Consider the following 12,828-nt stretch of genomic DNA (forward strand, 5'->3'; position numbering starts at 1 on the left):
AGACCCAGTATGTGGTGCTCAGGGGGGCATATGGGACCAGGGATTCAACCCAGGGCCTTGTGTGTGCCAGACATGCCCCCCAGCCCTTCGATCTCAGTCCCCTGCCTCAGTCCCCTTACTTTAGCCCCAAACAGACCACATGCTAATTTCTGTGCCTTGTTTTCCCTGATTGTGACCTCTCAGGGAATGCCAGATTTTCCCCAGGATTTGGGATTCAGGGAGCTGGACTTCATATGGCCCCGCCTCAGGGCTGCTGCAGGGGTGCCGGCGTGTCTAGAGTGGGGACCCAGCAGGCCCACCTGGCCGCCGGGAGCCGGGGTACCAGTGAGGTGAGCCCAGCCTGCTCACCCCGCAGAGGGCCGGGCCGGCCCTGGGCACTCAGGCACGTTGTTTGCTGAAACCGAATTTCTGTGCTTGTGTTTTTCCATAATTATATTAGCAGGTGGGATTTTTCCTCGGGGAAGCGGCGGGAGGGGGAGCGCCGTGGCAGTGTCCCCGCCCGTCCTGAGCGCGCGCTCGCACTCCGCTCTGCCCGCCCGCTGCCGTAATGATTTTTTAATTATGCAGCCGGCGCTCGGAATTGCTAATCCGCCTCCAGCCCAGCACCCCCTCCTGCAGCTCACCCCATGGCCCCTTGGTGGGATCCCTAGAGTGGGGTCCCCAGCTCCTTGCCCATCACGGGTACCCAGGACCACCCCTGCCGCGGGAGCGAGGACAGCGGGGAGGCGCTGCAGGTCCACCACTCCATCTGCAAGTGACAACGGGTGTGTACGTGGTGGCTCTCTTTGTCGTCTCCACCACCCCACCTCAGTGTAGCTCGCACCCACCAGGACAGTGGTGGCTCTGTGGAGGACAGGAGAGTGGTCAGTGCCCTCCTGGAATTGGGGGTGGGGGCCCACACCCTTGCCAGGGTGCTCTGCCGCCCTGTCCAGCCTCGTGTGACCCCAGGACACGCACTCACAAGCCCTATCTTTGTCTCTGCCACACGGACGCTCACACTTGGCTTCCCTCTGCCTCACACAATAGCACGCTGTGTGCCGCTCCCACCCTCGCACCTGAGGGCCGGTGCCCTAGGACACCCCCTTGCTGCCTCCGTGCCCCACTGTGGGCTGCTCCCAGCCCCTCGCCCCTTCCCCCCCACCCGAAGGTGCTCTGAGGGAGGTGTCCCTGTTCCCCCAGGGGCCGGTCGCCTGTGTGACGGTGGGGGGTGCAGGGAGGGGTGACGTCTGAACCTCCATCGACCTGGCCTGGGGGAAGGGGGGCCGCGTGCGCGGTGCGGTGGCGGCGGCTCCTCTCCAGGCGCCCAGCTGTGGCATCTGTCAAGGTCAGATAGCGACTCCGGAACCAGCCGGCTCGGCCCCATGGCCCCTCTCGCCTCATTATTTTTGTGTTCCGGGCTGCGGCGACACCTCCCTCCCTCCTTCGCAGCCTCCCGCCTCTCGCCTGCCTCCCCCGCGCCTCTGCAGGGAGGGCCTGCGGTCTGGGGGCTTTTGTTTTCCAGTTTTCTCCGCGCGCAGGCCAGGCGGGCAGGCGGCGGGCGGGCGGCGAGGTGCTGGCCGGAGCCGTTGGCCCTGGCAGGGCGGACGAGGCAGGTGTCCCTGGCTGAGACAGGTTCTCGGCTAGTCGAGCCCGGGCCGGTGCTCAGGGGGACAGACTGCACTTGGGCGCAGCCCAGCCCCCACCGCAGCTCCAGTGCACCTGTGGACAGCTTCCTGTTCCCACAGGGGCCCCAGCACCTGGCTCCGGTTCCTGTCTGCACCGTCCCCATCCCACAGGGTCTCGGACTCACGCGGAGGCCCCAATGGAGCTGCGTGTCCGTGGGCGCCCGCCCTCACCCACATGTAGACGTGGCAGAGAGGGGTTGACCGGCAGGACGAACCCACAGTATCCAGTCACCTCCAAAGCTTGTGTGTTGATGCCACCCACTTCTTCAGTGTGTGCGGCGGGGGGGGGGGGGGGGGGGGGGGGGGGGTCACATGGTCGGAGACTGCCTCCACGTGGCTCTGCCTGGGGCTCAGGCTCACACCCATCCCCCTCGAGGATGCAATCCCGCACCCCCACGCACAGCCGACCCCTCCAGGTGGGTGCACACATATCCTTGTCCTCACATGCACATCCTGTTCCCAGCACTGCTCCCTGCCATGCGCATTCTAGCCCGGCTGCAACAATCTGGGGTACAGTCATGCCAGCCAAGAGGCTTTGTCCCCTGAAAGGCTACAAGGAGCCTGAGGTTCCCTTTTCTATTTTTTTTCCGGGGCAGGGCAGGGGGACATACCCAATGGTGTTCACTTCTGCACTCTGCACCCTTGGTGGGCTCTGGGGACCATAGGGGGCGCTGGGGTTTGAACCCGGGTTTCCACATGCAAAGCAAGTGCCCTGCCATAGCTCTGCTGACGCTTCCCTTTCACATCCAGTTCTTTCACACACACAGGGAGTCCCTAGAGTGGCAAAAGGTGGGTGCAGGTGTAGTGTTCTGGTCTGTCTGGCTGAGCCCCCCACCCCGAGATGGAGGAGTCCAGGTGGGACTTGGTGGTCAAGGCTGTGGGGGTAATCCTACAGCTCTGTCCCTGGGTCCCTTCGCCCCGCCGCAGACACTGTTGAGGGTGTGTGCGGGTTGGGGCATGAGATATGAGCAGACTGCCGGCCCCCCAGGGTTTCTGGGGTAGCCCTGGGCGTCCACCCACTTCCTCCTCCAACTGTGGATGCCTGTGACTGCCCCGAGAGGGGGAGCTAGCTGGAGGTTTAGCAGTGGCAGGCCCCCCCCCCCCCCCCCCCAGGAAACTCAAAACCCTGGGCCAGTGGCGGGTTGGGGCAGGCACAAAGAGGGCCTCTGTGCGGCCGGCGAGGCTGCCCACAGGATTCTGGGGGAGGAGGCAGGAGCCGGTTTCCGTCCCATTCTGCTTCCTGCGGAGGCCGCCGGAATGCCCGGAGCTCTAGCGGGGCCTGGCCCGTCCGGCCCACCCGCAGCCCCTTCCCCTGCCTGTTCCTGGGCCTTAGGGTACAGCTGCAGACGGCGCCACGGCAGGGCCCCAACCTGTGTTGCCCAGAGCCCGGGAGCCACCCAGGAGGCAGCACCAACCCAGAGCCCCTGCTCCAGCCAAGTCACTTCCTGTGCCCGCCACAGAGCCCTGGGTCTGTGGAGCGGAGCAGGCCCTGGGGTCACGCGGTCTGAGAGCGCCTCCACGTTGTCACGGGAGGCAGGTGACTTTCCTTTCAGGCCTCAGTTGCCTTGTGTAACTAGGAAACTGCACGAGTCTGAGATTTCACTAGGAAAATGCCCATGGGCCGTGGGCAATGCCCAGCAGTGAGTGAGGCCTCGTAATCGGGGCCTGTGAGTGCATCTTCTGGGGAATAGGCTGGCAGGGGGACTGCATACTCTTCACCCCCCTGTAAGTCTCACATCATCTGGGCTTGGACCAACCAACCCTATAAACCGACTCAAAAAAAAAAAAAAAAACTTCCCTGGCCTCAGTTACCCTAATAACAAATCACATCTCCAGCTGAACAGGAACCACCCAGGGATCTGGAGAGTGGACAGTGCCTCTATCCCAAGGTCCTTTTCTTCCATATCTCTTTTCTCATTGTTGTGGGGAGGGTGGGTACCTCCCCAGCGGTGTCTAGGGAAGGGAGCACCAAGCTAAGGCATCTCGCTGTTGGCCCTGGGAATCTCCCGGCCTGTCTTGCATCTCTCCAGCCCCTTCCTCGCAGACCACTTCATGGTAGAGAGTATAGTTAGGGGTGAGGTGCAAGATCTGTTGTCTATTTCACAGATGGGAAACAGAGAGTCAGCACCCAAGAAGAAATAGGACGGAGCCCCCGGTCACAGCGATAGTACAGGCATTTGTCTTGCACAAGCCCAACCTGGATTCAATTCCTGGCATCCCATAGAGTCCCCTGAGCACCGCTAGGAGTATCCTGAGTGCAGAGCCAGGAGTAACCCCTGAGCATCACTGGGTGTAGCACCAAACCGAGACCTCAGAACTACTTCTGACCCAAAATGAGGCCCGTGAGGATGGGCATTAGTCAGCAGGGCCCTGATCAGCCTTCCCTTGCCCTCACAAGGTGGCTGAGAGGGACCCTCCTGTGGTGATGTGTGGGTGGGTGCCAATTCCGGGTTGGTGCCAGCTCATATAGACAGCTCTGCTTTAGGTGGGGTGGGGTGGGGGGTGTTGGACCATGCCCGGTGATACTCAGGGCTCATTCCTGGTGGGGCTCGGGGGAACTTTGGGAAACGGGGCTTCCCACGGGGAGGCTGATCTCTGCGGGACACACTCCAACTCCTAGGGGAGCAGTAGCTGTGACCCTGTGGAGGTTGGGTCTGGGGCTCAGGGAGAATGCAGGGTCAGTGGGCTGCATCTTTGAGTCCCACCCGAGAGAATGGCGAAGTGACTGAGAGACCCTCCTGTTCCCATGACTGTTCCGAAAGGAACTGTTCAGTACTTTGTACTGGGGGTGAAGGACTCCCAAGTGGAACTTCGGAGTCCTGGGGGGTCACTCCCAGGGCTGGTGGTTCCATATTGGGCCTGAGGAGCTCCTCGGTGCTTCAGTGGTACCTATGTCTGCCTGAATTGAGGCCAACCTCCTGCCTGTAGCCTCTGCATTCCTGTCTGTGCAATGGGCTGATCCTCCCTCCTGGGGCTGCTCTGTAAGAGATCAGAGCCCCATGTCCCAGAGTTTTCTCATGTTTTGGTTTCCAGGTGAGGGAATTGTGCCCATGTTGGGAGGGGGTAAGCATCCCGGGGCACTGGGTGGGCAATATGAGTCCCTTCCTGGGTGGCAGTATGAGTCCCGTCCTGGGGGTGTTGGTGTTTGGGATACTGGAGCATTGGGTACTGGCCATGAGCGGGTATCTGTGCTCCCGCAGCCGACTCTGTGCCTGTCCGCCTACCTCCCGCCCTGGTGAGCCATCTCCTCGGGCTGAGTGGGGTTTGTTTCCCTCTGGAAACTCCCCAGGCTGAATCATGGAAATCAGACCTGGAAACCCCCGGCGCTCTGCTGGCTTTAGGAGGCTGCAGTCTGTCCTTGTTGGTCTGTCCATCTCCCAGGTCAGCCAGCACCAGCCCACCCAGATGGGTGGAGGAGTGGGAGGGGTTGGGGAACGCTGAGAATCCAGGGGGGAGGTATGATGAGCCAGGGTCCTCAGAACTGGGCTCCCAGTCTAGATGCCCCCCCCTCCTGGAAATGCAGCCCCCTCCCTCGGCAAGTCTCCAGGGGCCAAACCAGTGCCTTGCTCACTCTGGCCTTGGCGGTGGTGCCGGTTGCACCACTCTTGAATTCACTCAGCCCTTGGATTGTGCCCTGGGAAAGAGGGAGATTTTGTAGTATGTCAACTCTCCCTCAGGCTGGTGAGAAAACTCGCTCCCTGAGTCTCAGGACCCCACCAGCTGGGCCGCTGCCAGCCAGACAGGCGTACCCGCACCCACTCTCACCCCCTTTTCTTAGGCCCCCCTGCTGGCTTGTGGTCTCTCGGCTTCCCAGACAGCCCCATTCCTCGCCATGTCCCACTTGGTCACCTTTCTCTGGCTTCCTGTGTCTCTGCGCACCCCTCAGCGCTGCCTGTCCCCCTCACACAGAGCATGGCGTGCAGAAGAACCACAAGAACATCGCTCTGGGCCCTTGGCCTGCCCTGATCCAGGCTGCAGGCACTGGGTCTACCATGACCTCATTGCCGGAGGAATTGTGACGTCACAGCTGGGTTCTGGGGTCCCACCTGGGCATCTCCAAGCCCCTGAGTGGGCACTTCCCTGGGGTCTGTGACACCTCACTGCCCAGCCACATCAAGCTGACAGGCACGGTAACCACGGGAGCTGGGGACGGCTTCTCAGGTTGGTGGTGGGGTCACTGTGTCTCAAACTACTCTGTCAGTTGTCTGGTAAAACAGACACCACAGAGCTGGGTGACAGACACTTGGTTGGGCTTTGGGTTCAAGTTCTCCTGCTAAGTCAGCAGCTATTGCTTCCTGGCCAGACTCTCATTTTCCTTATGTCCATAGTGGCCCAGTTTCTCGCACCCAGCGACCTGGGGAGAAGCCGGGCAGTGACAGGAGCTGGAAGTCCTGGATGATGAGCATTGAGTTTCCTTATTGAGGTGTTGAGTTGAGAAGGCAGACGTGAGGGCCCAGTACCACAGCCAGATGCTGACACCGTAGCACGTGGACCCCCGCCCTGCCCCACCTCTGCCACCTGCGCCTGCTCCCATGGACATGTCCAGCCTCCTTCTCTGGGTTCCCCCTCTGGGACTCCAGGCTGCTTCCACATCTGTTGGACCCTCAAGTCCTGGAGGGGGGGGGGCTCAGTTCAGGCACCCTGTCTCAGCTCCCCATGGAACACTGCTGCTGAGCCTGACCGTTGACCCTCTCCTGTCCAGTCCCCTTCCTGCTGACCCACCCGTCGAGTTTCCCACCTCACCACGCTCTGCCCTCACCACCTGTCTCTGTCCCTCTGCCCCCTGCCATGTCCCCCTGTGCCCCCCCAAGCTCTCCATGACTGGTTCCCCCCCCCTCATCCCCACCCCCTGGGCTCCGTCCCTGCCCGACAGCCCCTGGTCCCCGCTCCGGGCCGGCCTGGCTCCTGCATGGACAAAGGGGTCCTTTGTGGGCTGACCGCGGCTGGCGGGGCGGCGGGGCGCTGGCTCCGCATTGCTGATGAAACGGAGCCCTTTGTTGGCCCTCCTCAGGCGCAGTATTTCTTTTTGGGGGCTGGATGCGTTCCTGGCAGGGCCGATGATGGATGCGCCCGCCGCCGCCCGCCTGCCCGCCAGCTTTCCCTCCCGCTCATTCCCGCTCCGCTTCAACGCAGCCCCGGCTCCTCCCCTGCTGCCTGGGCACTGCCAGGCCTTCCCTGGCCTGAGAGGGGTTCGCGGTGCACCCAGCACCAATAAGTCTGGGAGCAGGTGGTCTCTTCCACCCTCGCCTCCCAGGATCCCGGGGCCAGGGGTCCACTGGGACTGGGACATCCACCTATGGCAGGATCGGAAGCTGAGTTAAGGACAGGGGCTGGGTCATGGAGGATCAGATTTGGGACCAACTTGGGAGCTCGATGCCAGTGGTCCTGTGTGCCAGTCATCATCCCCACCTTCAGTTTCTGAGGCCGATAAACCTCAGCGCCAACCCCGTAGCACCTGTGCAGTGGCATATCACATCCTCTGGTGCCCAGCACCTCCATGGACAGGCTCCGGGCCCTGGGGGGGCAAGGGGAGGGGGGTTTCCGAAAGGGCTCGAGGAACATGAAGGCTCCCCAGCTGAGGAAGGGAGCAGTGCGGGCATGTCGTCCCCGCGCGTGGCTCAGGACGTAGACAAAAGCCGAGACTTCGCCAGAGCGTCAGCCCAGCAGTGTCGGAGGGAGCTGACTTCTAATTGACCTGCCCGCCCCGCACGCAGAGCCAGATCCTAGAGCCGGGAGGGTGGAGGGACTGGAGCGAGAGCAGCGTTAATGCAACTATTGATTTCTGCCACTAGCCAGCAGGCCACAGAGGCAGGGACGCACCGAGGGGCTGGGGCACAGACTCCCCTCCCTTCCCGCCCACGGGCACCCTCCTCCTCCCTTCTGTGTACACCGAATGGGCAGGGGGGCCTGGTGAGTGCTGACCTGGGTGAGGGCCTCTGGCCCTGCCCTCACCAGCCCCCGGCCCTAACACCTAGCCAGGGTCCCTGGGGTGTGGTGAGTGGCCCCTTTCTTAGGAGGGGCCAATAGACTTGTCTGGACTTGGTTCCGAGGTGCCACTGAGCACCGCTGTCCCTGTGCATATATGACCTCTGACCCCGGGCACCCTGCCAGGCCCTCCTGAGCCTGCTGGTGGAACCTGCCAGTCTGCCCAGCTTCCCCTCCCCCACCTGCCTTCACGTGGGCCATTGCCCGCTGGGGGACAGAGGGCAGAGTCTGCTGCTGCCTGCCATGTTTCTGACCCCCAGTTACCCTTTTCTCCTCATGCCCGCCTGCCCCAGCAGCCCCGGGGCCAGGGCCGCGGCCTCCTCTGGGCCTCAACTTCCCCCTGTGTGAGTGTACAGGGTTGGACTCTCTGACCTCCTGGGACAGGCTGAGTCCTGTGACTGGGGGGAGGCGGGGTTGTCTGGGGACAAAGACACAGTGTGTGCCGCCCCCAGGCCCAGGGCGGGACAGGCCCAGCCAGATGTGCGCCTCCCCCTCGCTCCGCCAGCTGCTCAGGGCTGGGCCCTCTCTTGGGGGTTGCTGGCCTCGGCCGGCAGACAGGGATGGGAGGCGAGAGCCGGGGCTGATGAGGAAACTGCCGCTCGGCTCCATGTGCTCCGAGTCCTTCCAGAGCCCCGGCCAAGGTACCTAGCTGCTCCATGTCTTGGACTTGGGGCCTGACGCGGCACACAGCAACCCCCAAGTGAAGCCCACTTACCCCCTTGAGGGTACCCCTTCCTTCTCCCCCAGCCAGAGGCCAACTTCTCAGGCAGAGCCAGTCCCCACTCAGGCCAGGCAGAGCTGTGCAGTGATGTGGAGAAGACTTTGGGGCGAGGAGGAAGTGTGTGGCCCCCCAACTCTTGCAGGAAAAGGCCCTTCAGTGGGGGTGGAGGGGGCTCATTGAAGGAGGCGTCTGTTCTGTCCTGTTGACAGTGTTCGGTGTTGGAGTTCGAGCCCAGGGTTTCACACATCCATGCCAGCTCTATGCAGGCCACCATGAGCCACATCTGGAACACACTTGTCTGGTCCAGCCGTTGTCCATTCCTTACAGGACTTGCCTGGACATCAGGCCATGTGTGAGGAATGAGGAGGCGATCGGGGCTTTGCATTGCAAAGGGGGTTCAGAGCCCCTTCTCTGTGCCAGGGTCCGAGCACTCAGCTTCACTGCCCTCTCAGCACTGCCTCTCAACTCCCCTCGGGTTTCCCTGCTTCCCCAGCAGCCGGGGGCTGGTCAGTCCTGACCCTGTCATGTCTGCTCCATGGCACGAGAGGCTGGGACTGACCCTGACTTTCTAGGCCATTCGAATTCGTATCTAAATGTACAGATGAAAAAAGCCCTTGCCAGGGGCTGGAGAGCTGCACCGCAGGTAAAGACGCTTGCTTTGCCTGCAGCTGATGTGGATTCAGTTCCTGGCACCGCAGATGATCACCCCTGAGCACATAATCAGGAGCAAGCTCTAAGGCACTGCTGGATGTGGCCCAAAAAACCCAAACCAAACAAAAATCAACTGGTCAGGGTGACCTGACCTCAGTCAAGTTGCTTTGTCTTGTCAGGCTTGTCACACTAGGGACGCAGATTGAGGTGGTGGGCACTGCCCTGACCCTGTCCCTCTTGTCCCGACAGAGTGAAGACACTTCCGGTGTCCGCCTGACCATGCGTGTGCCCTGAGCAACGAGGCCCAGCAGCATCTCGGTTGTGGGCAGCAGGGCCCGGTGCACGTCTGTGGACCCCTCCCGGTTGGCAGACGCCCCCAGCAGCGGGCTCTGGGCCTCGGCCCCACCATGTCGAGCCTCGGCAGTGGCACCCAGGACACTGGCAGCAGCAGCAGCAGTAGCAGCAGCAGCAGCAGCAATGCCAACAGCGGTGGCGGCCCAAAGGCGGGTGTGGCAGACAAGAGCGCAGCGGCGGCCTCTGCCACCCCAGCCTCGGTGGCCGATGATGCGCCACCCCCTGAGCGTCGGAACAAGAGCGGCATCATCAGTGAACCCCTGAACAAAAGCCTGCGCCGCTCCCGCCCCCTCTCCCACTACTCTTCCTTTGGGGGCAGCGGGGGCAGTGGGGGGGGCAGCATGATGGGCGGGGAGTCCGCCGAGAAGGCCGCGGCAGCGGCGGCGGCCGCAGCCTCCCTGCTCGCCAACGGGCATGACCTGGCAGCAGCCATGGCGGTGGACAAGAGCAACCCTACCTCAAAGCACAAAAGCGGTGCTGTGGCCAGCCTGCTGAGCAAGGCCGAGCGAGCCACGGAGCTGGCAGCCGAGGGACAGCTGACGCTGCAGCAGTTCGCGCAGTCCACGGAGATGCTGAAGCGCGTGGTGCAGGAGCACCTCCCGCTCATGAGCGAGGCGGCCGCCGGCCTGCCCGACATGGAGGCCGTGGCGGGCGCCGAAGCCCTCAACGGCCAGTCCGACTTCCCCTACCTGGGCGCCTTCCCCATCAACCCGGGCCTCTTCATCATGACCCCGGCGGGCGTGTTCCTGGCCGAGAGCGCGCTGCACATGGCCGGCCTGGCCGAGTACCCCATGCAGGGCGAGCTGGCCTCGGCCATCAGCTCGGGCAAGAAGAAGCGGAAACGCTGCGGCATGTGTGCGCCCTGCCGGCGGCGCATCAACTGCGAGCAGTGCAGCAGTTGTAGGAACCGAAAGACTGGCCATCAGATTTGCAAATTCAGAAAATGTGAGGAACTCAAAAAGAAGCCTTCCGCTGCTCTGGAGGTAACGGCGCCTTAGAGGGAGGTGTGTGGGCTCTTCCGTCTGTCTGGCCGTCCAACCCCCCCCCCCCAACCCCTCCCAGGGCAAGTGTCTGGGGGGCAGGCCCAGCCAGCCCCAGGCTTCGGGGTTCTCGGCCCAGCTCCCAGACACTGCTCAGAGTCAGCACCTCATCCCACATCCCGTTAGGCTGTCACTTGCCAGGCCACTCCGGGATTCCAGGCCACACCCTGGGATTCTGAACCCCTCCTCCGGAATTTGGGGTCAGCAGCTGAGATTCCCAAACCACTCTGCAGTCCTCAAGCTTCTTGTCTCTGACCTGAGAGTCTGGGGCTGTCCACTGCCCCCTGAGAGGTCCTGTCTCATGGACTCTACGACGTTGGTGGGTCTGCCCTTCTGTTGCCCCTTCAGAGCCCAGCCTTTCCCCAGCGCCAAGCCCAGGGCAGCCCACCCTGCTCTGAGGCTTGGAAAGACCCTGGTTCGCTCCACTTAGCTGACATTTTTGAGGTGCCTTGAGGCCTCACATTCAGTCTGGCTGCGTGGCTACTGGCCAGTGGTCCTGTGGGCCTGGGGCTCAGGAGTGGCTCGGAGCCTACTGTGGGCAGGGCTTGCCTGCTGTGGGATTAGCTTGCAGAAGGCAAAGGGGGTCTTTCTACCCTCTGGGCAGCGCCTGGCTCAGGGCTCCCTGGCTGGCCATGTAGTCAGGGTGCCAGGCCTGTGTACAGGAGCATCTTGGCAGCCTCCTGTTCTTGTTCTCTCCCCCACCCCTCTACAAGTGGGCTTGACACAAGCGTCCAGAAGAGTCGGAAAAGAATAATGGCATCCCAGCTGTGGCTCCCCGCCCTGCCCCACCCCACAGCCCCGCACCACACGTACCTGCTCTCCTGCCCAGAGAAAAATCTCTGCTCCCACTTAGAGGCACCTGCGTTTGTGCAAGGTACAGACACATACACACACAGATGAACAGACACACACGTACACAGACACCTGCTCTGGTGCAGGGTACACACACATGCACAAAGGCACTGCTTTAGTGCAGGGTACGTGCACACGCACACGCACGCACCCACCCAGTGCACACAGTTCGATGAGAGATACAGCCTACGGATACGCGCCCCCGTCTCCCTGGGCCCACAGCTCGGCACACTCCACACTAGCTTCCCATGAGGCGCGCTGCCGCCACCCCAGCCACCTGGCGCATGCGGCCTTTGGACGGGGGAAGGGGTCTCCCTGGCTGGAAGGAGGGTTCCTGGGCACAGTGGCTCAGGAGGCCTTGGGAGAGGGGGGGCAGCAGCCCTACCACGGGCAAGGCTCCCTCTCTGGCTGGGCCTGGATTGCAGGACCTCCCCGCCGGCCCCGCTGCCAGGAGGCCGTCCACAGGGAGCATCTTTGCGCCAGGCCAGCGGACCCTGACTCTCTCCTTGTTTTTGTCTCCCGCTCCCTCGCCAGAAGGTGATGCTTCCGACGGGAGCTGCCTTCCGGTGGTTTCAGTGACGGCGGCGGGACCCCAAAGCTGCCCTCCCCGTGCAATTTCACTGCTCGCGTGGTCTCCGGCAAGGGATTCGGGCGAAGACAAACGGATGCACCCGTCTTTAGAACCAAAAATATTCTCTCACAGATTTCATTCCTGTTTTTATATATATATTTTTTGTTGTCGTTTTAACATCTCCACGTCCCCTAGTATAAAAAAAAAAAGGAAAAGAAAACGGAAAAAAAAAGTAACTGCTTTTTCGGAAGAACAACAACATAAAAGAGGTAAAAGACGAATCTGTAAAGTACCGAGACTTCCTGGGCAAAGAACGGACAATCAGTTTCCTTCCTGTGTCGATGTCGATGTTGTCTGTGCGGGAGATGCAGTTTTTGTGTAGAGAATGTAAATTTTCTGTAACCTTTTGAAATCTAGTTACTAATAAGCACTACTGTAATTTAGCACAGTTTAACTCCACCCTCATTTAAACTTCCTTTGATTCTTTCCGATCATGAAAATAGTGCATAGTTTGCCTGGAGAATCCACTCACGTTTGTAAAGAGAATATTGATGGCGTGTGCGGAGGCCACTTCGTGTCTGTATCCAGCGGGCGTGGGAAAGCCGCCCAGAGGGGCTCGGAGGAGAGGGAGCAGCCCCCCTGCCCCCAGGCCCAGGCCACTCATGCTGCACCCACAGCCCCCAGGATGGGCCCACCCCACCCCAACAGTGATGATTTAAAAAAAAAACAAAACGGAAAAATTCTGTTCATTTCTCCACTGAGATCTGGGGAGCCCTCGTCTCAATATTTCTGATCCTGGCTACTTCCCTTAGAGAAAATAAGTCCCTTTTTTTCTGGCCTTGCCGATGGTGACAGAAGAAAGGGCTTCTCCGTGAGGCCCCCTGCCAGTGGGGGGTGGGTGCCCAGGGCCCCCCCCCCTTGCCCATGGCCAGCTTCCTGCTGATGAACATGCTGTTTGTATTGTTTTAGGAAACCAGGCTGTTTTGTGAA

General features: G+C 61.5%; 1 protein-coding gene across 2 annotated transcripts in view; it reads left to right on the forward strand.

Moving 5' to 3' along the window:
- CXXC5 (CXXC finger protein 5) overlaps positions 1–12,570 on the forward strand; it is a 31,078-nt gene extending 18,508 nt beyond the window's left edge. For both annotated transcript variants that reach the window (XM_056124581.1, XM_056124582.1), the window contains exons 2-3: positions 9,271–10,358; positions 11,802–12,570. In XM_056124581.1, the coding sequence (XP_055980556.1) occupies positions 9,429–10,358; positions 11,802–11,846 (975 nt within the window). In that variant the 5' untranslated portion in view covers positions 9,271–9,428 and the 3' untranslated portion in view covers positions 11,847–12,570. The remainder of the gene's footprint in view (positions 1–9,270; positions 10,359–11,801) is intronic.
- The last annotated feature ends 258 nt before the right edge of the window (positions 12,571–12,828 follow it).

This window comes from Sorex fumeus, unplaced genomic scaffold (assembly GCF_029834395.1).
Source record: "Sorex fumeus unplaced genomic scaffold, SorFum_2.1 ptg000051l, whole genome shotgun sequence".
Taxonomy (NCBI): Eukaryota; Metazoa; Chordata; class Mammalia; order Eulipotyphla; family Soricidae; genus Sorex; species Sorex fumeus.